This window comes from Lepidochelys olivacea (assembly GCF_965140295.1).
Source record: "Lepidochelys olivacea isolate rLepOli2 genome assembly, chromosome: 16".
Classification (NCBI taxonomy): Eukaryota; Metazoa; Chordata; order Testudines; family Cheloniidae; genus Lepidochelys; species Lepidochelys olivacea.
The window spans coordinates 3,072,421-3,095,227 of NC_140426.1; the positions used below are offsets into that span (position 1 = coordinate 3,072,421).

Here is a 22,807-nt window from a genome sequence, read left to right on the forward strand (position 1 = left end):
GAACTGGGAATAGAATGCAGGTCTCCTGGGTGCCAGGTCAGTGCTCTGTACAAACCGCAAGCAGAAACATAGAAATTGGTGCAGACCTCTTGCTAGCATTCCCCAACTATTTTTTTAAATCGTGCACTTACCCTATGTATTGTGCTGTGGGCTTTGAGATCCGTGGGAGGAAATTTTAAAGGGTACCTGTAATCCATTGTAAAACTTGCTACAGTTTTTTTGCTTGCTGTTTACTAGCCAAAAGTACTGAAACTGACTACTATTAATGTTAATGTTGTGTTAAATGCATATTCATAGAAGTGGGTATGGTGTGGGAGAAATACACTTAAGTTATAGTGCCTAGAATGTATATATTTAGTGAGGCAAAATCGGAGTTAAATAAAGCACTGAAACGACTAAATCTATGCATGTGAAGACAGAGAGCTACATTATTCCTATGAAGATGTATATTGGCAGAGAAATGGTAAGGTGTGAACTTGACCTATAGCTTCAAGGTCCAGGGATTTATAATCTTACTTACTGTTCAGTAGATTGCATACTGCCTTCATTTTCACCTCAGTTTGCATCTGCACAGATGTTTAAATTTGTGTGTGTGTATATCTTGTTTTCCCTCAGGACCCCTTGTTGCTGAAGGGTAAAGTAACATTGCATCAAGTTACGGCTGGGACTGTGGTATCAAGGCAGGGAGACCAGGTGAGTGCCCTCCAATAAGGGAAAAGTGAACCTGTTGCTTAAAAATTGTTTGATATTATTACTACTCTCCCGTTATTCAAATAGTGGGTGTCCTGTCAAGAACTTAGTGTACGACTAAAGGCGGACTAGAGTTGAGGTGAGTGGCCCTGGACTGGGTTTGGGGGGTTCTGGGATCAGTTCCTCTGCCACAGGCTTCCGGTACAGGTTACCTTCACCTCTCTGTGCCTCATGCCCCCCCTTCTGTAAAATGAGAATGACAGGTGACCAACCTAACAGGGGGGTATTCTGAGGATAAACTCATTAAAACATTTCTGAAACACCCAGATACTCTGGTGACGAGGGCCATATAATCTGGATTAAAACAGGTTGGGTTGAAGAGTGCACATCAGGCAGTCTGTGGCCTAGACAACATAACCCTGTAAGGAAATACTAAAAAATTGGGTTTGTTTAGTCTGAAGAAGTGAAAACTGAGGGGGGGACATGAAAATGGACTTAAGTATATAAAAGGTTGTTATAAAGAAGAGGGTGATCAATTGTTCTCCATATCCACTGAGGAGAGGACAAGAAGTAATGCGCTTAAATTGTAGGGAGGAGGATTTGGGTCAGGCATTAGAAAAATCTTCCTAACTTATAAGACTGGAACAAATTATCTAGAGAGGTTCTGGAGGTTCTGAGGAAGTGAGCTGTAGCTCACGAAAGCTTATGCTCTAATAAATTGGTTAGTCTCTAAGGTGCCACAAGTCCTCCTTTTCTTTTTGCGAATACAGACTAACACGGCTGCTACTCTGAAATCTGGAATCTCTGTCACTGGAGGTTTCTAAGAAGAGGTTAGACAAACACCTGTCAGGGATGGTCTAGATAATCCTTAGTCCTGCCTCAGTGTAGAGGGCTGGACTAGATGACCTATTGAGGTCCCTTCCACTCCTACATTTCTATGGTTCTGTTGCCTCTTGAATGGGGAGCTGAACAAGATCAAGAGGAATTGGTAGGCGCTTAGCCATCTCGGTGCAGAGGCTCAGAATTGCAATGCAAACACAGACAGCAGGGAAACTCCCCCACCCCACCCCTTTTCTCCCTTGCATGGTATTGAGTTTTTCCTTTGCAATTAAAGAGGAGAGGAGCTCTTTTAATAGCAACAGCAATCTTAGCTACAGATTATGGGTTTTGTTTTGTTTGGAAGAGTGCATAGCTAAAGTTGCAATGTAAATTTAGCATCCTTCTCATTGGGTTTCAAGTTTATACATATATTGCACACAATTTCTTGGGAAAATATGCATTACAAATGCCCAGATAACCTGCTTACAAAATCCCAACCCTCAGTGCATTATGTATGTCACTCAGTTTTATTAGAATGCCTTCTCCTATTAATACACTATTGGACTTCTTTGCATATTAGTTCATTTTGCAACAAGCATATCATTCAGCGCATAATATTGTTCTGTAATAATACTAGGAGATTGTTTGTTTGAAAATATGTAACTGTGTGCAAATGCAAATTAAGGGAATAAATTTTTGCTAATTTCCAGTGCTAATATATTCCGTTTTGTCACAGTACAGCATTATTCAGAGTTTTGCTATTAAGTCTGTGTCATCTCTACCTCTTGAGGTCTCCCAATTATGGCCCCAGTCAGAAAGAGCCATTTTCAATATTGTGACTGGAACAGTTTACAGCATTAATAAATGCTTTTAATTATTCATGAATGTGCCTTATTGTATTGCCTAAGTGCTTAACGCTACATAGAGCCCCACAGCAAACACATCAGTCATTGCAGTACTGTTACAATTAATGTTGGTTTAAAATCCAGGAGGGTTTATAATGAAGGACTCTCTCTCTGTCCTTTTCAGGATGTCAACATCCAGTTTGTGATCTCGGGTTTGCTTCATGTGTACCAGCGGAAGATAGACTCTGAGGAGGAGACCTGTCTTTTCATCACCCATCCGGGGGAAATAGTAGGCCAACTAGCTGTCCTTACTGGGGAACCTCTCATTTTCACCATCAAGGCCAATCGAGACTGCACGTTCCTGTCCATTTCCAAATCCCATTTTTATGAGTGAGTTCCCCCTTTGAGTGGTGCATTGCTTTCCATTTTTACACCCACCTATAAAGCACAGGTATTTTGGACACATTTCGTCACAGAGGAGGTGAGTATGATGTGCTATTGCAAGAGCACATCGAATAGCAAACTAGATGTCTTGGGGTAGGAATTTAGGAAGTGCCACACTGGGTTAGACCTCAGATCTAATTTATTACATCTATTACAACAGCAGGGTCAGTACCAATTACTTCAGAGAAAGGTGCAAGAAACTGTAATATTCAATGATGGAATAATCTGCTGCAAGCAGATTAAATGCCCACTTTTCCTCTGAACAATATTTTAACAACCTGTATTTAGTCCAGACATACCCTAGCCCTGGAATTTGGCTTTACTGATAACTCAGATAATAAGGAAAACGCCAACCTCAGCTCATGCTTACATGTTGGTAGTGTTTCTCTAAAGAGACCTCTGTCCTAGACATTTCACCGGAGTATCACTCCCACTTCTTTTTAACCAGAGTGGAGTTAATGAGCCTCCCTTGCTACATGATTCATAGGGTATAAGTCAGTATCTCCCTGCAGGATTACAGCACTTACTAATAGGGTAGGTCAAAAGAAGAACCCTGCTACACCTGCCCATAGGGCAGGTTTCTTCCTGGCCCCTGTTAATTGGTGGTTATCATGAGCCGTGAAGCATGAAGGTGAATATACCTTAGTGTTTTATCCTGTATAAACATCCTGTAAATGTTCTCATTATTCTATATAAACATCAATCCTGCTATGATCTCATCATCGAGGTTTTGTGACAGTGAGTTCACTCTAATAGTTCATACTAAAAAAAAACTCCTTTCATTCGTTTAAAATTAGTTGTCTTTTATTTATTTCATTATTATTTGTATTGTTGTGACCAGGACTCCAATGTGGTAGGTACTGTACAAACACAAACCCACAGACAGCTACTGCCCCAAAGAACTTACAATCTAAGTATAAGTCAAGAGACAGTAGATGGCTACAGACAGACCAGTGGGGGAGCACAAAGAAACAATGAGACTTGGTCTACAGGACAGGCTGTTTTCTCAGCACACCAGCGGCCTAACCATTGTCAAGTGTTTTGTAGGGATCATAGAATCATAGAATGTCAGGGTTGGAAGGCACCTCAGGAGGTCATCTAGTCCAACCCCCTGCTCAAAAGCAGGACCCATCCCCAATTAAATCATCCCAGCCAAGGCTTTGTCAAGCCCGACCTTAAAAACTTCTAAGGAAGGAGATTCCACCACCTCCCTAGGCAACGCATTCCAGTGTTTCACCACCCTCCTAGTGAAAAAGTTTTTCCTAATATCCAACCTAAACCTCCCCCACTGCAACTTGAGACCATTACTCCTTGTCCTGTCCTCTTCCACCACTGAGAATAGTCTAGAACCATCCTCTCTGGAACCACCTCTCAGGTAGTTGAAAGCAGCTATCAAATCCCACCTCATTCTTCTCTTCCGCAGACTAAACAATCCCAGTTCCCTCAGCCTCTCTTCATAAGTCATGTGTTCCAGACCCCTAATCATTTTTGTTGCCCTTCGCTGGACTCTTTCCAATTTCTCCACCTCCTTCTTGTAGTGTGGGGCCCAAAACTGGACACAGTACTCCAGATGAGGCCTCACCAATGTCGAATAGAGGGGGACAATCACGTCCCTTGATCTGCTCGCTATGCCCCTACTTGTATATCCCAAAATGGCATTGGCCTTCTTGGCAACAAGGGCACACTGCTGACTCATATCCAGCTTCTCGTCTACTGTCACCCCTAGGTCCTTTTCCGCAGAACTGCTGCCTAGCCATTCGGTCCCTAGTCTGTAGCTGTGCATTGGGTTCTTCCGTCCTAAGTGCAGGACCCTGCACTTATCCTTATTGAACCTCATCAGATTTCTTTTGGCCCAATCCTCCAATTTGTCTAGGTCCCTCTGTATCCTGTCCCTGCCCTCCAGCGTATCTACCACTCCTCCCAGTTTAGTATCATCTGCAAATTTGCTGAGAGTGCAATCCACACCATCCTCCAGATCATTTATGAAGATATTGAACAAAACCGGCCCCAGGACTGACCCCTGGGGCACTCCACTTGACACCGGCTGCCAACTAGACATGGAACCATTGATCACTACCCATTGAGCCCGACAATCTAGCCAACTTTCTAGCCAACTTTTCATGGTAAAGGACAGATTTGAGGAGGGTTTTGAAGGAGATAATGAATTAGTTTTGCTGGTGTTTCTGGGGAGTGTGGGAGAAAGGCAGTGTGGGAGAAAACATGAAGGGGCTTGTTAGAAAATTTAACAAGTGGTGATGGAGGCTGGCATCATGGACCAACTGGAAGTTGGAGTCGAACAGAATGAGAGCTGATAGATAGGATGGGAATAGCCTGGGAAAGGCCTTAGAAGTGAAGGCAGGTAGCTTATGTTTGCTATGATGAAGGAAAGGGAATCTGTGGAGGGATGCAAAGAGAAGGGTAACATGGTTAAAGCAATGAGCTGGGAATATTATTTTTGCAGCAGCATTCTGAACAGATATGAGCGAGGCAAGATTGCATTTGTCAAGGTCAGAGAAAAGGTTGTTGCCATTATCAAGATGCAAGATGATGAGCGTTTTAGCCATGTAGATGGATAAGAAAGGCCGTATCTCAGAAATGTTTTGCATAAAGAATCAGTAAATTTAGATATAGCCCGGATGTGAGGACCTTGAGTCGAAGATAAACCCCAAGTTATGAGCCTGAGTGACAGGCAGGATGGTGATTTTGTCCACAGTGATTGAGAACAGCATTAGTGGAGAGGACTTGGTGGTGGGGAGATTGAGCTATTTTAGCCATGATAAGCTTGAGCTGAGCTTGAACTTTTCAATTGAGTCATGGTGAGCTTGAGCTTTCAGTTTTTAGTGGAATGTCCCCTAGTTCTTGACTGAGAGCGTGTAAGTGGGAATTTTTCTGGCTTATGTTCCCTAGACCATTCATTATTTTGCATACCTCTGCTGCCTCTTTTTATCTCCTCTCTAAACGCTCCCTATCTTTAGTCTCTCCATGCTTCTAACCAATTTTGTCTCTAGGCTCCTATTTCTGTGATCTCTTTACCCTACCTCCAAATAAGAGAACTGAACACAATGCCCTCGGTGATAGTGCACCATCAATTTATATAATAGTTTTCCAACAGATGTTGTAGTTTCTACCCCATTCTTTATACTATATCTCCTTGTTCAAATCACGTTCAATTATATACTCCTCTGCTGTCCCTCCCCAGATAGCTGTCGTCTCCATCTCCCCTACCCTCTCTGATTTTGACACCTAACTTTTTTTATTCCTCTCCCCATAGTCCCCCCCATCATACTTGGTGACTTCAAATTTCATGCAGATGCCCCCTCTGACCCATAAGCTGTTCCTCCTCTTTGCCTTCATTTTCTCTTTTGACTTTCAACCTCTCCTACATGCCAAAGTGGCCACTTGCTTGACCTTACCTTAGCTCAAGTGTTCCTTTCCTGATCTCTCAGGAGTGGTGACTCTCTCCGAACGCTACCCCATCACTTCTTCCTTATTGCCTCTTTCCCCTCTACTAACACTTCAGTGATCTAATCTCTTATTCTCCACCGCTCTCAACTCCTTTATTGTTCCCTCTCCTCCGCCTCCGTAGACTCCATTGTTAGTTCACTGCACTCTGCTCTCTCTACACTTGATTCCTTCACCTCCTTCCCCCCAAATGATTCCTTCCTTCTCCTTCCCCCCAAATGTCTGTTCCAAAACCCTAAACCTGCCTCATTGCCAGCTTCAGCTTTCACCACACCTGCTCTCATGTCAGTGACTGTCACTGGAGAGAGTCTCAAGACAACATGGATGTCCTCTGCTGCAAAATTGTTCTTTCCTTCTTTAGTTCTACTGTATCACTGGCTGAACAGCACTGCCTCTCCATTGTCATTGAATCCCCAGCTCGCAATCCCTATCACATGTGCAATCTCTGACTCCTTCCTGTGCCCTCCATGCAAGATTTTTCTGATTTCCCTCCCCCATGCACCAGGAGGAGATGGGGAGGGATGATTTAGTTGGGGATTGGTCCTGCTTTGAGCAGGGGGTTGAACTAGATGACCTCCTGAGGTCCCTTCTAACCCCGATATTCTGTGATTCTATGATAAGGGCCATCACAATTCCGCAACACTCCTTCCTCCCTCTCCCTTTCACTGGCAGATTTTGCACTTGTTTTTCTCTTTGAAACCCCTCCAGCTGCTCCGTGACCCCAGTCCTCTCTTGGCATCCCTGTTCCCTACTCACAGCCTTTTCCTCGTCCTCCTCGTTTTACCTGTCCTTGTCCTCTTGCTTCTTTCCCTCCAGTATACAAATACACTTGCCTCCACTGTCCCTAAAATATCAATCCTCAATCCCCCTGCCACTCTAGCTATTGCTGAAACTTGCTGAATGCTCCATCTACAACCACTGCCTTAAGTTCTTCTTCGAGTGATTCTACTTGTAAATTTCCATCTCTCAGTGGTACCTATTGGGGCAATTCAAGTTCCCTCTACCATAGTGTGCCCTTGCAAGCCAGTATAAATGGCACAAGCGCCCCAGAACTTCTTCAGTTCTGATGACTGTCATGGGTGATAAGAAGGAATTGCTTGGCTTGCATTAGCAGCTGCTGTCAGTGTGCTCATGGAAATTTCTTGTAAATAGTTTTCTAGTTGATTAGTACTTAGTTATTAGAGTATTAGAGTAGAGTAGGATTAGTTTCCTTTTTGGTCAACACTTCTGGGGTTTCTGTTACATGGTCCCTGGGCTTCAAGCTCTGCGTCTCTTGTGCTCGGCCAGTGCCCATGAGCAACCCACACTCAAGCTGCTTAAAGCAGTTGGGGGAAGCTCATATTCAGGTTTGTTGTCAAATTTGCAAATATTTTAAGCCAAGGACCAAAAATGCCAGAGAAGCCAAGCTAAATGTTTTGCTCATGGAGGCAGCCCTGAGATCTCTATCAGACTCTAGCCATCCTGACTTGGCACAGAGTGCTTTGGCATCAGTTAGGAGTGCACCTCCTATGCTGCCTGAGACCCAGCACCAATTGCTGTCCCCAATGTCTCAGAAGAGCCATAAGACCTCTAGACATACTGCCAAGAGAGGAAGGTTGCTGGCTCCAGAATCTTCTAAGCATGGGGAGGAGAGTAGAGTGCAGCCGGAACCAAAGCACTTTTCGTCTCTGGTAGCACTGAAACAGGCATCACTGGCTCTGGTACCAGGGCAGGTATCATAGAGTCTGGTAGCTGGAGGGGTGCCTTCTATGTCTGCAATACTGCAATGACTCAAGACCATATCAAAGGCTTTTGTGTCAGCAAGAGATATGCTGAGCCTATCGGTACTGATGTCCCTGGTAGTGCAGAAGACTGTGCTTCTGGTAATGGCAGACAGAGGGTCGCCAGTATTGTCTGTGCAGAACTCAGTGCAGTGAGAGTCTCCTGTGCCTTAGACTTCATGCCCATCGGTGCATTGAAAGGGAAGCCTGCAATATTGGCTGCTCTACGCACTAGTCTCTGGTACCATTGAGAGCAGCCCCTGCGTGGTCAGCCGAGTGTGATTCAGACGCCTCTGCATCAGAGATGGCCTCCTATGTTTCCCAGCCTCAGAGCCAGTCATGCTACCCCACCTAGGCATTACTACCCTGGGTTGCCTCGAGATCCTACAGCTGGAATGGAAAAGAGCATGTGACCAGGGAGTCACTGGGGCTCACTGCTGGTCCAGTGGCCCTTCTGGAACTTGTGGGAATTTCCCCAGTTTCTAGGTCCTGCTCTGTGTCCTTGGAGAGGCATGGGGAGTCTGCTCTCTAGGCACTACCTGTTTCTGAGCCTGTTACAGGTCCTGATGCTGAGCAGAAGAGGTAGTTCAGGAAGAGCCTGCTGGATAGCTAGCAGAGGAGGGGCATCCTCAGCCTGTGCTGGCTTCATTCTCCTCCTCTTCTAATGAGACAGTTTCCTCATGGGGCATTTCACCCCCTCCCGATGATTATAGAGCTCACCAAGGATTGAAGAAGATTACCTCAGGTTTGGGGATCCAGGTAGAGGAAGTTAAGGAGTCCTCCCATCGCCATAGTGACATTTTGGCCACAACCAGGCCATTGCAGGTGTCTTTACCTGTTAATGAAGCAATTCTGGAGCTCATGAAGCCACTCTGGCAGGCTCCTTTGTCCCTTCCTCCCTTCTCAGAAAAGGACCAAATGTTAATATTATGTCCCGTCCCCCCGCCCCAGGATTGTTTGGTGGAGTCAGTGGCCAGTGGAAGGGAACGACAGGGCCAACAGGTGGCAATTTCCAATTCAAAGGAAAAGCTAAAAAACAATAGATTTACTGGGTGGAAAGGCTTATTCTATTGCAGTGTTGCAACTCAAAATTGCCAACCAACAAACCTTTTGGGACATTGTAATATTTGGGACTCCATGTTAAAGTTTAAGGATATGTTGCTGGAGGACACTGAGGGGAAATTCATAGTGAGAACTTCACTGCATGTTGGACTACATGTGTAGTAGACTGCTAGGACCCTGGCTTCTGTGGTTTCCATGTACAGGAGCTCTTGGCTGTGGTCGTTGGGGCTTCCACATGATGTCCAACAAACAATTCAAGACCTGTCCTTTGAAGGGTCTTCACTTTTTTCAGGGCAAACAGATTCTAAGCTCTATGGATTGAAAGATTCTATGCTGACTTTAAAGTCTTTGGTGTTGTATACTCTGGCCCTGTCCAGGAAACATTTTTGCCTGCAGCAGACCACTGATACTCTGCCCCTGCTCCTCATCAGGACTTACAAAGAAAGAAGAGTAGAGGTTATAGACACAGGCCACCTCCTCCTCCTGCATCTATGTCAATGCCTGCTCCATCCAGATACCGAGGAGCGCTAAATAGGCGTTTTGGAGTCAGTTGAGGGTGCTATACCAGTTTCCAGGATGCCAGATTCTATCTCTCCGGTGTTTGCAAACTGTCTTTCCTGCTTCCTCAGTGCTTTGTCCCAGATTACTTCAGACTAATGAGTATTAAGCACTGTGGAAGTGAGATATACCCTCCAATTTATTTCTGCTCCTCTCCCCCTTCCCTCCCATCCCTCTTTAGGGACTACTCTCATGAGGAGCTCCTCCTCCAGGAGGTTCAGACTCTCTTTTTGGTGGGAGAGGGAAAGGGTTCAGTTTAACAGAGGGAAGGGGTTCTCTCCTGTTATTTTGTAATCCCAAAAGCAAAGGGTCACTTGCCAATTTTAGACCTGTGCCAGCTCATCAGATATATCAAAAAAATAGTTTTGCATAGTCACCCTGGCTTCCATTATTCCCTCCCTGGAGACTGGAATGCTGCCCTCGACTTAAAAGGTGCCTACTTTCATGTGGTGATTTATTAAGGTCATAGAAAGTATCTCAGGTTGGTAGTGAAACGCTCTCATCAGCAGCTCACTGTGCTGCCTTTTGGCCTGACAGCATCTCCCCAAGTTTCCACAAAATGTCTGACAGTGATAGCTGCTTTCCTAAGGAGGCCAGGAGTACAAGCCTACCATTTCTTGTATGACTGGATAGTTACAGGCTGTTCCAGGGCTTAGGTACTGGCAAGGATATCTCTCATCCAGTCAGCTTTTGGAGCTCTGGGTCTAACGATTGTGACAGGGTCGGGCCAGATGGCTACAGGAGAGTAATAGAAGGCAGATATATTAGCCCCAGGTTAAGTAGGTCCCTTTTCCCTGGGTAAGGTTTAACAGGGAAGGTTCCAGAACAATCAGGAACCTTCTGGAGACAATTAAGACAGACAGGCTGATTAGAACACCTGCAGTCAATCAAGAAGCTGCTAGAATCAATTAAGGCAGGCTAATCAGGGCTAACCTGGGTTCAAAAAGGAGCTCACTTTAGTTTGTGGTGCGCTTGTAAGGAGCTAGGAGCTGAGAGTGAAAACGCATACTGTTGGAGGACTGAAGAGTACAAGCATTATCAGACACCAGGAGGAAGATCCTGCGGTGATGATAAAGAAGGTGTTGGGAGGAGACCATGGGGAGGTAGCCCAGGGAGTTGTAGCTGTTGTGCAGCTGTTCCAGGAGGCAGTCTAGACAGCTGCAGTTCACAGGGCCCTGGGCTGGAACCTGGAGGAGAAGGCGGGCCCGGGTTCCCCCCAAACCTCTCAACTCCTGGTCAGACACAGGAGGAATTGACCTGGACTGTGGGTTCACAAAAACTGCCAAACTAATGGCTGCTGTGAAGCTTCAAGGGGAGCAAATCTGCCTATAAGTGCAAGACCCACCAAGGTAGAGGAGGAACTTTTTCACACTATCAACTTTGTCCAGTTCGGAGGACAGAATTAAAGGAGCAGTACTGGATTCTGCTCAAGCCAGAGCTTTACCTCCGGACTCAAGGTTCCAAACAATGTGATCACTGGTTGCAGATCTCAAGGCTCACCCAGTCACAACTGCTCAGACCTCGTCTCAGGACTCAATTGTCTGGCCTGCATTTATTTGCCAAGTTGTTGCCATCTGAACTTTGTGCTGAATGTTCCCTCTTGAATATTGACTTCTCTAGATTGGCAGACAGACCCAGTCAGTGTATGTGCAGGCGTTGCCTTTGTCCTCCCTCAATCTTTGCTGACATTGGTGATGGACATGTCTTCCCTGGGGTTGGGGGCACATCTCAGTCCCCTTGAAACTCAGCGTTTATGGTCCTCATGGGACCAGTCTCTACATATCAGTTTCAGGGAGGTAAGGGCTGTCCACCTAGCCTTTCAGGCTTTCTTATCTCAGATCAAGAGAGAAATCTTGTTTGTTCTCACAGATAAAGCAGAGGCAACGTTTTACCTCAACAGGCAGGAAGAGCTTGCTCATCACCACTTTGTGAAGAGGCAGTTCACCTATGGAACTTTTGCATTGCCAGTTCAATCTCAAAGCCTCTTACCTGACCAGAACAAGCTTGAAGACCACCTAAGCAGATGGGTTATGAGTCACCATGAGTAGTCTCTGCTTGGATGTAGCCAGGTGCATTTTCCAGCAGTGGGGGAATCCCTAGGTAGACCAGTTCACAACCAAAGCCAACAGGAAATGCCATCAGTTTGTTCCCCACAAGATCATAGTCCGGATTCCATCAGAGACGCTTTCCTACTACCCTGATCGAACAAACTCTGTTACACTTTCCCCTTCTGTTCCACTCCTACACAGATATATCCTTGATATGTTTCACCTAAAACATCAGTCACTGCCAGCTAGTTCTATCAAGGTCTATTTGGCAGCAATATTTCCATCCTAATGTGGACAACTGTTCTGTATTTTCTAATACTATGACAATGAACTTTTGTAAGGTTTTGTAAACCTGGAAAGGTTGTACCTACAGATAAAGGAACCTGTTCCTCCCTGGGACTTGGACTTAGTTTTGTCAAAACTAATGGGGCTTCGTTTGAGTCTTTAGCCACGTGGCTCCTTATTACATCTATCACTTCAGCCAGGAGAGTGGCTGAGCTGTGCGGTCTGCTGTTGAAATCTCCTTACACAATTTTCTTTAAGGACAAAGTATATCTGCACCCTCATCTGAGACGTCTCTTGAAGGTGATCTCTAACTTTCATATTCACCAGTTGATTTACTTTCCTATGTTTCACCCAAAGCCACTTTCCAATAGAGAGGAGCAACGCCTGCACACCCTGGATGGTAGAAGGGCTTTGACATTCTACAGACAGGACTGAACAGCTCCATTTGTCAACCTAACTATTCATGACCATTGCAGACAGGAGGAAGGGCCTCCCAATCTCTTCACAGAAAATTGCATCGTGGATAGCCTCCAATAATTGTGTATGTTGTGATCTGGCTGGGATTTTCCCATGGAGCACAGTAACTGAGCATTCAACAAGATTGGCAACATTTAATGCGTAAGTCCATATGTGCAATCACTTGAAGAAAAACAGGTACAGTACTAACCTTCTGTAATATTATTTAAGATGTCACACATGTGCATTCCACGATCCACCCTCTTAATCCTCTGCATTGGAGTTGTCCGGGAAGAAGGAACTGAGGGGGTTCTGGGGTGCCTGGGCCCTTTATACCAGCACTCCAAGTGTGCTCCAGCTGCCCCAGTGGGTACCACTGTGGGGAAAAATTAGATGACTGTGCACAGGGTGTGGTTACTCTAAGAATGGAAGGACATGTGCAACACATCTTGAAGAACAACAGTTATGTAAGGTGTTTTCCTCTCTTGTGACTTATCTTGGAATCTCTCCAATCATTCTTTTCTCCTGGTGTCACTTCACATTGGGCAAATACTGCCAAGGTTCGCTGTGGAGAAGTGACACTAAAAGATTGCCCTCAGGCAAACAATGTAATAATAACATTATTATTACATGTAATGTAATAACAGCCTAGTGTTTGGAAATATGTGGCCTAGGGTGCTGGGCAGTGGGTTACGTTCCCCTCACTAATACCTTGGAGCAGGGAGCTATTGCCTGGTGCTTGAACTACTAAACACTGTGTAAATGGGGAGATTAAGCATAGGAATGACATGAGCTGATTATATAGTTTCCCCTAAATACTCTGTTCACCAAATTGACATGCTAAGTGCAGGGTGCTTACTCCGAAACCTGTGTTTCTCTTGATGAACAGTGTAATCAACTTGTCGCCAGAATCTCCTGGGGCAGGAGGGTGGGAAGGGGGTACAGGCTCTGGAATGCTCTGTCACATTCTCTTCACCAGTAAACCTCAGTTTGGAGTCTGATGATATGTGACTGCCAAAGGAGCAGAGATACTGTGCTTAAAAGTGCACTGCCAGTGAGGCTGGGTGTGAACACTCGAGAGAGGAATTATATGGCAGTCCCAGCCTTTCACAGACAGTTTGCCGAGAACTTTCATAGCTACATTTTCTTGGTTTGCTGATGAAGAATACAGGAATCTTTACCAAAAACCAGGCCTCTGGAGTAGCAGGCATTTGGCTCTTTGCTTTCCAGATGCCAGTGAGGGAGTCTCAAAGACTGTGATGATTTTGGGAAGGGGAGAAATACGCCTTTCTTTTCTTACATTTGATTATAAGTGGGTTTCTTCCTGTTGTGCTAACACCCCTTCCCTGTCCCCACACCCTGTAAAGCGTGGTATTGGACATTGTTCTAAACTGTGCAGCGGAAGTAAGAAATTTTGAGAGGACACAACTGAAATGGACCTATTCTGCCTTCCATTGTGTTAAATTAGTAGTGGGTGCCCTCAAACATCGTAGTGGTGTGTAAATGTTGTACTTGGTATAACCTCCCTGAAATTACACACTGTCGCAGATTCAGCACTCTGCCACTTTCCCCCCCATAAAACAAGTAACTTTTCTTTCCAAGGAGAGGGGCAGGTGCTGTTCTTGGGCTCCGTGATACCAATGCCGCTGGTTGCTGTGCTGTTACAAATGCTGGCCAGCTTGCTCAAAACAAGGCTCCCTGCACAGGAACCTAGTGGAAGAGATTGGCAATCAGATGTAATTCTGCTTTCATGGTTTTGTGTTTTCCTGTAAAGTTCTTGTGGCGGTTGACATATTATTAAAACAGAGTAGACAGTGTGTTTTCAGGCTGACTGTGGGCTCCCATAATGCTAGCTCAGACCTTCTACCCATCCCCCAAATAAATATTCTTGTCAGTAAATGTTTTTTATTCTGTGGCTGTCCAGAGTGTTCAGAGCAGCTTTCCTTCTTATATAATTTTCATTGTCTTTTTGATGGGGAGATAAATCCAGAAAAACAAACACAATATTCAAATAATGGAAACATATGCTTCTTAACATCCCCATTAAATAGCCAGAAGTGGACATCTTAAGTCTGTTAACCTGAAGACAAGGTGACCCAAAGAAGTGATGGGGCAGGGCAGAAAAAGGTGAGAGGATGGCATATGTGATTGGTAAAGCACCCTCATACACCAGATTGTTCATAGATCATAGCTATTTTAAGTGACCCAGGTACAGGCAAATGGGTAATCATATCCCCCAAACCGCCACCTCATTTGACAGCAGGTTTCACCTTCTGGGCAGCATAAGTAGAGAGGCCAAGGGCTAAATGAACATTGGGCCTAAATCTCTTTCATCCCTGTTGGAATGAACTGTAAACTATGTATATGACAGAAACCAGTTCAAGCCAGGGGGTGTGACAGCACCCCTAGAGCCAGCGCCTGTGATTCAACTTTAAACTGAACCGTACTCAAGTGTGTGGGTGAAGGCTTGATGTAGCAATGATAGCACAGAAGAATTCGTCTATTTTCATAAGTGAACAAAGTGGCCTGGTTTTGGAAGTGGAGTAATGCTTAATAGCAAATATTTTGCTGGAAACTGGGTCTGTGTGTAGGGTCAGGGCATATCATCAGGGAAGGAAAAGCTGGGGTAGGGGGAAGCCCTCAGAGCGACAGATTTTGAAAGACAAATCCTATAATACAGGGTTGGAAGGGAAGATACACAGGTAGGATAATGAAAACCATGGAAAGTTTAATTTGTCAAACTCCACTCCTAGGAACTGTTACTGATCACAAGATGGCTGCCCCCCCACCTCATATACTAATGCTGTTGTATGTATTGGAAAGAATTTTGGGAAGGGTAAAAGGTATAAATGCAGAACAAAAGGTTTCTTTACAGGCGCCGAAAGGCCGAAGGGGGAGGAAAGGAGAAAGGAACGGGTTAACTTGATGTTTCAGCTAAACACGAAGATAAGGAGCTGACTCCAGCCCAAGGTCATTGCACACAGTCTGATATAGTAACTCCCCACTTAACATCCTCTTGTTTAATGTTGTTTCGATCTTATGTCCCTGTTCAATTACAGAACTTTCTCCATTTAAAGTTGTGCAATGCTTCGCTATAACATCATTTGGCTGCCTGCTTTCTCCACAGCTGGCAGCCCCCTATCAGTTCCCCTACACCCCCACCCCACAGCGCCTCCCGCCCGCCGGCAGACCCCACGGATCAGTGCCTCCCCCCGCTTCCTGCCCGCAGCAATCAGCTGGCTTGCAGCATTCAGGAGGGAGGGGGGAGGAGCGAGGACTCGGTGTGCAGGCTCCCCCTCCCTCCCCTGCCTCCTGAACGCCACAAACCAGCTGATTGCTGCAGGGAGGAGGGAGGCTGTGTGCCAAGTCCTCACTCCTTCCCACACCCTCCTGCCCCCTGAACATTGCAAGCCAGCTGATTGCCGTGGGCAGGAGGGTGGGGAGAGGAGCAAGGATGCAGCGCTCTTCCCTCCCTCCCTTTCCTGCCTCCTGCCCACAGCAATAAGCTGGCTTGTGGTGTTCAGGAGGCAGGGGAGGGAGGAGGAGCTCGCGCGCCATGTCCTCGCTCCTCCCTCCCTCCCTCCTTAATGCCGCAAGCCAGCTGATTGCCACGGGTAGGAGGCAGGGGAGGGAAGGGGGAGAAGCGAGGACGCTGTGTGCGGAGTAAAGGGGAAGGAAGGGGGGAAGAAGAGGTGGGTGAAGGGTGGGGACTTGGGGGAAGGGGTGGAGTGGGCGGTCCGAGGGCTGAGGCCCCACTGCCCCTGGTGCTTGGGGCCACGGGGGAGGCAGCAACAAGGGACAGGACCCTGTTGCCTCTTTCAAAGGGGGGATAAGAACCTCTCCCGGTTGGAGAGGGCTCTCACCAAAGTGGAATACAATTCCTGGGGTTCTGTGGCGGAGCTCCAAAGAAGCGTGCATACTTGGCAGGATTTGTTAGACCTGTATGCCAGGTATAAAAAGCAGAAGGGTAAAAATCTAGGGCCAGCTGTGGGATTGATATGGACTGCGGCAGCCATGTGGTATCAAATGTTGTTGGGGGCAGAAAGAGGAATTAGGGAGAAGGGAAGAGCTGTGTACCGACAGCTAGTGGAAATTGAGCAACTGAAAGTGCAAATTACTAACCAGGCGGCAACCCAAGCCTATGTCCAGAATAAGTTGCAGGCCTTAAGACAAGACTTCCAGGCGGAAAAAGCAGAATGCACCTGTCTGGAAACAATGGCTAAGCAAGTACTGGTCCTTCAGGGGCTTGTCAAAAATTTGACCATTTGTGCTCAGCATACACCGCAATGGCAGTGTGCCCGCCATAAAAAAAAAAAATCAAACAGTTAAAACATCAGTTGGCCGTACGTTCAGTCCAGGTGGCAAGCCTCATGGGGGATGAATCGGGTGACCCTTGTAAGGGCTTTAATCTCTCCCTTTGTAAGAATCCTCAATTTTGGGTGGAACCTTGTTGCACCCCTCATTAAGACCGAGGAGAGGTCCAGTGGTAAAGGGGAAAAAGGTCATATGTACACCCCCCCAATTGCAAAAAAAAAAAAGCACCCCATGGGGTAATTATGAAGAGGAAAGGGACCAGGAGAGGTGGGGGCTAGTTAAGGAGCCTACCCCCCTTGCTAAATTGGTAGTGGAACAAAACCTGCACCCATGAAAAGGAACGGTTCGGCAAAAAAAGCAAGATCGGGCCTAAAAAAGCAGGTGGGCAACAAATAAAAAAAAATTTAAAAACAGGTTAAAAGCCCTACGGGCATAATAGCAAAAATAAAAAGTGCAAACATAAAAAATTCAACCCCCCAAAATAATATTTAAAATAATAAAATCTAAATTAATTAAAATATCATTTAAAAAATTAGCAAATTTTTAAAAAGGTAAAAAGTTAACTCTGCAGAGGCTGGAGGGAATTAAGCAGTTAAACATTGTAAAAGTATTAAAAAGAAAGTTCTTGGTTTCTTTGCAGCCATTCTGAAGGAAAAATGGGCCTTTTTTCTAAAGGAATGTCTGTAAATAATCCAGGTAAAAAGACTATCTAAGTAAAACCATTTGACTATAAACGAGCTAGTCAAATTTTGCTTAAAAAAACCACTCCTGGTGTGTATAATCTTTGTTTTATAGGTTAAAAATAAATTAAATTTTAAATAATACCACTAAAATCCATTTAAATCTTTCATTCAAAGTTGCAAAACCAAAAACCACTTTTTGCCAGACACAGGTAACTAGTGTTGTTTAACTTTGGTATTTAGCATTTAACCCTTAAGGTAACTCAATGCTTTACAAAATTTAAAATGTTTTTAAATGAAAACCAGTTCTGACTGCAGCAGGGCTGTCAAAGTCAAAAAAATAAAAAAAGACTTTAATTTTGCTTTTTGGTAACAAAATAGCAAATAAAAAGCTCTTTAAAAAAAAAAAAGACAGTGCCCCACACTAAGCCTTAAAATGGCTCTGTGTAATCAAAATGTCACTTTGCTAAAAATACATAAAAATTCTATAAGCACAAAAAAACCAGTTACACCTTATATAAAAATTAATATGGCTAATGTTATGAAAATTAAATTATAAAAAATGTGCATTTTCCCCAATGTATATTATAAAAGGGATAAAAAAAATGCAAACAACATATTATACTACTTAATTAAAATCCTATTAGGGCGCCAAAGGGAGCCACAATAGGCTGTGTTTTCTTTTAAATCGCTGTGTGTTTTAAAAGCAAAAGTTAAAAATTAAAAGTAATCAAAACTCTGGTAAAAGTTGATCGTGTCCTTTTTAAGACAGAGTCTCTAAGCTGCTAATGGCTTTGAATCCAAAAGCAAGCCAAAAAGCATCTGTGTTAATGCAAATTACCGAACTAATAAAGATAAAAGCCATTAAAACCTGGCCTGCCTATAAAATAAAAACAGGAAAATATGGGAGTAATTCTTCTGTTTTGCCTGCAACCAGGAAGGGTATTTATAAAGTGTGTGTGTGTGTGTGTGTGTGTATATATATATATTTATATTTAAGCAATAAGCTGGCACCCCCAAAGGGGTAAAGCCAGCTAAAAAGCCACCCAAAATACCATGAATCTACTGTTACAATAAAAATTACGTTTTGTGTTCCATGTTTTGTCTTGTCTTGTTGCTAGCAGTGTTGTGTACCAAATGCTGTAAAAAAACCTCCTCAGGTAGCAGACACCATATTAAAAAAAATTAGTTTTAAAGCAAAAATTATAAATACTGTAAACCTAAAAATAAATTAAACTCTCTGTCCCAGCTACAAAACAGCCTAATACATAAACAAATAAAAATAAAAAATCATACTGCTATTGCACATGGGATGTACTAAAATGCAAATACTGCTTTATCCACCTTAAAACACAAAATGTTTTGGGTTATATCAAAAAACACTAAGGTTTTAATACACTTGCTAAAGCAAAGCAAAAAATTACTGTTTAATACTTATCAATACAAATAAATGCAGTATTTTTCTGGCATAATAAAGCTAGACCTTTTAAATAAAAAAAAATATTATTAAAAACACACACCAACAAGCTCTAAAAGCAAAAATATAAAAAGTTAGCCCTCTCCTCATATGGCACATAAAATCCTTCTGGCTACCCCAGACCTTGAGCCAGTGGGCTGGGGAGAAAGGAAGGCTATTAAACACCAGGTGAGTGGACTTCTCAAAAGGGGGTGTGCTTGTCCTTGCCTGTTGCTCCAAAGCCCTGTAGTAAAAACATTTCACTAATATCCTATATATAAAATAAATTAAATAATAAAACTAAAGTACTATATAATGGGCAATATGTATGTATTAATTCCTAAAAAAAAAATTTTTTTTAAATAAAAATGTTAGCAACCTGTTAATAAACAAATATAAATACTGTGTTTACCAATAATCACGTTTACCGTTTGCCACAACCAAAAAAGTCTCAGCTTTGCCCAGTTGAGGGAGGAGCTATGTAAGAGCAAAGCCATAAAGGCAGCTTTTAAATTTAAAAAAAAAAAAAAAAAGCCAAATGTAAAAAAAATCATTGTTAAAGTCATCTGCGGATGGCAAATTAAAAATACAGTAATGTTGCAAAAGCTGGGGAAGGCGGCCCACACTCTAAACGTCAAGTGCGTGTGTCCGTACCCCATTGTAAATCGCATCTCCCCGGTAGTGTACCAGCTTCAGCTACCCGGCAAACTAAAATGGGCGCAGGCCAATGAGCTCAAAACATGTTTCTCCCTATGTTTCTGGTCATAGCGTCGTGGGCTTCGGTTGTGGACCAGCCACCTGCCTGGACCGTCCGGGTTTCCAGCAATCCATAAAATTATCTAAATAATTATAATGCTAAAAACAAAAAATACCTCCAAAGGCTCTCCCTGGCTCGAGCTGCTAATGGGGCCCAAGCCATAGCGTGGTAAAAGGCTAAAGGGAAGGTGCCTTAAAAACAGTGCACAGGCGGGCCACGGCAAAGTATGTGGTGGGTGGCCCCAAACCTCCCCTGGATCCCATGAAAACAAACCCTGTTCTTCCTGTGCTGGCCTAAAATAAAAGTAAAATAAAAAGCCCTTTGGCAAGCAATAGCAGTTACTAATCTCAAAATGTAATATTGTTGTTGTAACCTTCTAAATCAAGCAAACAACATCCATAACAAAAGCCAAAAAGGTCTGTAACAAAACAACTAATAATTTAGAAAGTTTTTCATCCAGGCCTCAGTTTCCCCAATACGCACATTTGTGGTGGTCTCTTTCTTTCTCTCTTGCTTTGTTAACAAAACAAGGCAGTAATAGCAAGAGCCCAAGGACACCCCAAACAGGTGGAACTGCTCTTGCTGCTTCGGGCCTGCAAAATGTGTCAGTGTGGTACAATGTATGTATGGTGGCACGTCTGTGGGAATTCTTGGGTGTCTGATGCTTTTGTCCTCCTTTATTGATTTTACCACTGTTCAAAATTAACCATAATAAAAAATAAAAGGTCAATTATTCATTGGCGGGGGGGAGCAGTTGTGGCTTAGCATCCTGGGAATGTGGCATCACATATTATCTGGAATTGGGTGGACCGTTGTGACATGTGGGAGGTGGCTCCCCAAAATGACATGGCTAAACAATATGTGCTGACTACATCTTCCCAACTATCAGCACATATAAATTGCAAAGGGAAATACCTGGAAATTATGGCCTATAAAGGCCCTTCAAATAATATATTAAAAAAAGGCAATGCCAGGCCACTTTTACGAGGTGGGTCAACACATCTGCTGGGAAGGGGAGGCATCGGGATATGCCCCCACTAAGGCCCATGTGTTTACCAATACCTCTGCATGTGTTTGAAGGACCACCTACCCCAGGGTGTCCCTTAATTTGCTGTTACACTCGCAGACCCAAAATTTGTCAATGCATTGGCCCGCGGTTATGCAAAATATGGTCAATATCTGTAACTATGTTATGTTTAATTTTTCATAAATTACACCCAATGTTTTCCTGCCCTTGACTTACACCGAGGAACAACTATCCATATTCCAAACAAATGCCTCATCCTTTACCATGTTGCAGCACACGTTTAATCTAACAAAAGCTGCCTTTGCTACAGCTATCTGGATGGGGCATCTATGCCAATAGGGGGACATGTTATGCCATGTTACTAATGAAGCCAAAAGCCACTACTGGCTAGTGTATGCAATTGTTCTCGCCCTAACAATTCTGTTTGTGCTATATTGCTGCTTGTGTAAAAGGCCAATGGTGACACTAGCCACCATGTCAAAAAAAGGGTAAAAACCTAAATGGTGACCCCTCATAATAAAATGTTGATTCGGGGTCAAGAGGGAGACTGTCACAAGATGGCTGCCCCCCTCCAGGGGGTCTCCTGGGTAAACACCAGCCTCATATGTTGCTAATGCTGTTGTATGTATTGGAAAGAATTTCGGGAAGGGTTACAGGTATAAATGCGGAACAAAAGGTTTCTTTACAGGCGGTGAAAGGCCGAAGGGGGAGGAAAGGAGGAAGGAACGGGTTAACTAGATGTTCCAGCTAAACCCGAAGTAAGGAGCTGACTTCAGCCCAAGGACATTGCACATACTCTGATACATGCCAAGACAGAAGGGGGGGAGTCCACCCCCCCGACCAGTTGTGAGAAAGGAGCGTTGCTGAACAAAATTGCAGGGACCACAAAAAAAGTAAAACAACAAGGTCAGCAAAAAATAATAATAAGCGTCTCACCGCCCTAAAGCTAATATGTGTTTAAAAAAGCCACGAATGGCCGGTTTAAACTGGTACACAAAGCTTAAAAATCAAAAGCCCTGCCCCCCAAGCCCCAGGGACTTAAAAACCCTCCCCAAAGCTAAAGCAAGTAAAAAATCAATAGCGGACCCTAAATAACCCGTGCCCGGGTTAAAAGCTCCTGTCCACCCCTCCCCCTCTTCTTCTTACATTACACCCAGGCTTGGCCAGCCTCAGGTAGTGCGGGTGTAAGTATAAAAGTGGGTTGGGGCTTGGGATACTAACACTTTCTTCTGTCCTTTAAGTAACGAGGGGAATAAAATCCCCAGCACTCTCCGCTGTTGTTTTATTATTTTATTAATAAAGCTTTAAAACTCGGTTACTTGGTGTGTTCCGTCATCTCCTCCCCTAACAATCCTGCGTCCTCAGCCTAATCACCTGATGCCTCAGGCAAATTAGTAACAAAAATCTGTCACACCAGCACCTGTGCTTCAACCTTAAACTGAACTGTACTCAAGTGTGTGGGTGGAGGCTTGATGTAGCAATGAGAGCACAAAAGAGTTCCTCTGTTTTCATAGGTGAACAAAGTGACCTGGTTTTGGAAGTGGAGTAATGCTTAACAGCAGAGCTTTTGCTGGAAACTGGGTCTGCGTGTAGGGTCAGGGCATATCATCAGGGAAGGAAAAGCTGGGGTAAAGGGAAGCCCTCAGAGCGACAGATTTTGAAAGACAAATCCTATAATACAGGGTTGGAAGGGAAGATACACAGGTAGGATAATGAAAACCATGGAAAGTTTAATTTGTCAAACTCCACTCCTAGGAATTGTTACTGGTGGTGAGTGAACAAGCTGATATTGGGGGCACACAACTTGTAATGTTTGGGTGATATTCGAACCCCCTGGTAATAATTACCCATTCTTCCCTGGGGTTTCAGAAACCATTATAAAGTCCCTCTCCCCCAATCTCCCTCCCTTTGAAGTTGTTTTCGTGGGGACATTCAGGAGGTCTTTGCAAGTTTATTCAATTTTGTTGTTTTTCTGTATGAATTAAGGGAAACCAAAGAAACAACACTCAGTATATAATGCAAAAAGGTGATAAGGAAGCATGTTCTAGCTATAAAACTAGGGAACTGGGAATGGAGATCTGGATTCTATTCCTGGCTCTGTTACAAACTTGCTGTGGGACCTTGGGCAAGTCATCTCCTGTCCC

At 44.1% G+C, this 22,807-nt stretch overlaps 1 protein-coding gene across 2 annotated transcripts in view; it reads left to right on the forward strand.

The window, feature by feature from the left end:
* Positions 1–22,807, forward strand: part of PNPLA7 (patatin like domain 7, lysophospholipase) — a 432,325-nt gene that overhangs the window by 145,000 nt on the left and 264,518 nt on the right. For both annotated transcript variants that reach the window (XM_084650336.1, XM_084650337.1), the window contains 2 exons: positions 616–693; positions 2,539–2,744. In XM_084650336.1, the coding sequence (XP_084506462.1) occupies positions 616–693; positions 2,539–2,744 (284 nt within the window). The remainder of the gene's footprint in view (positions 1–615; positions 694–2,538; positions 2,745–22,807) is intronic.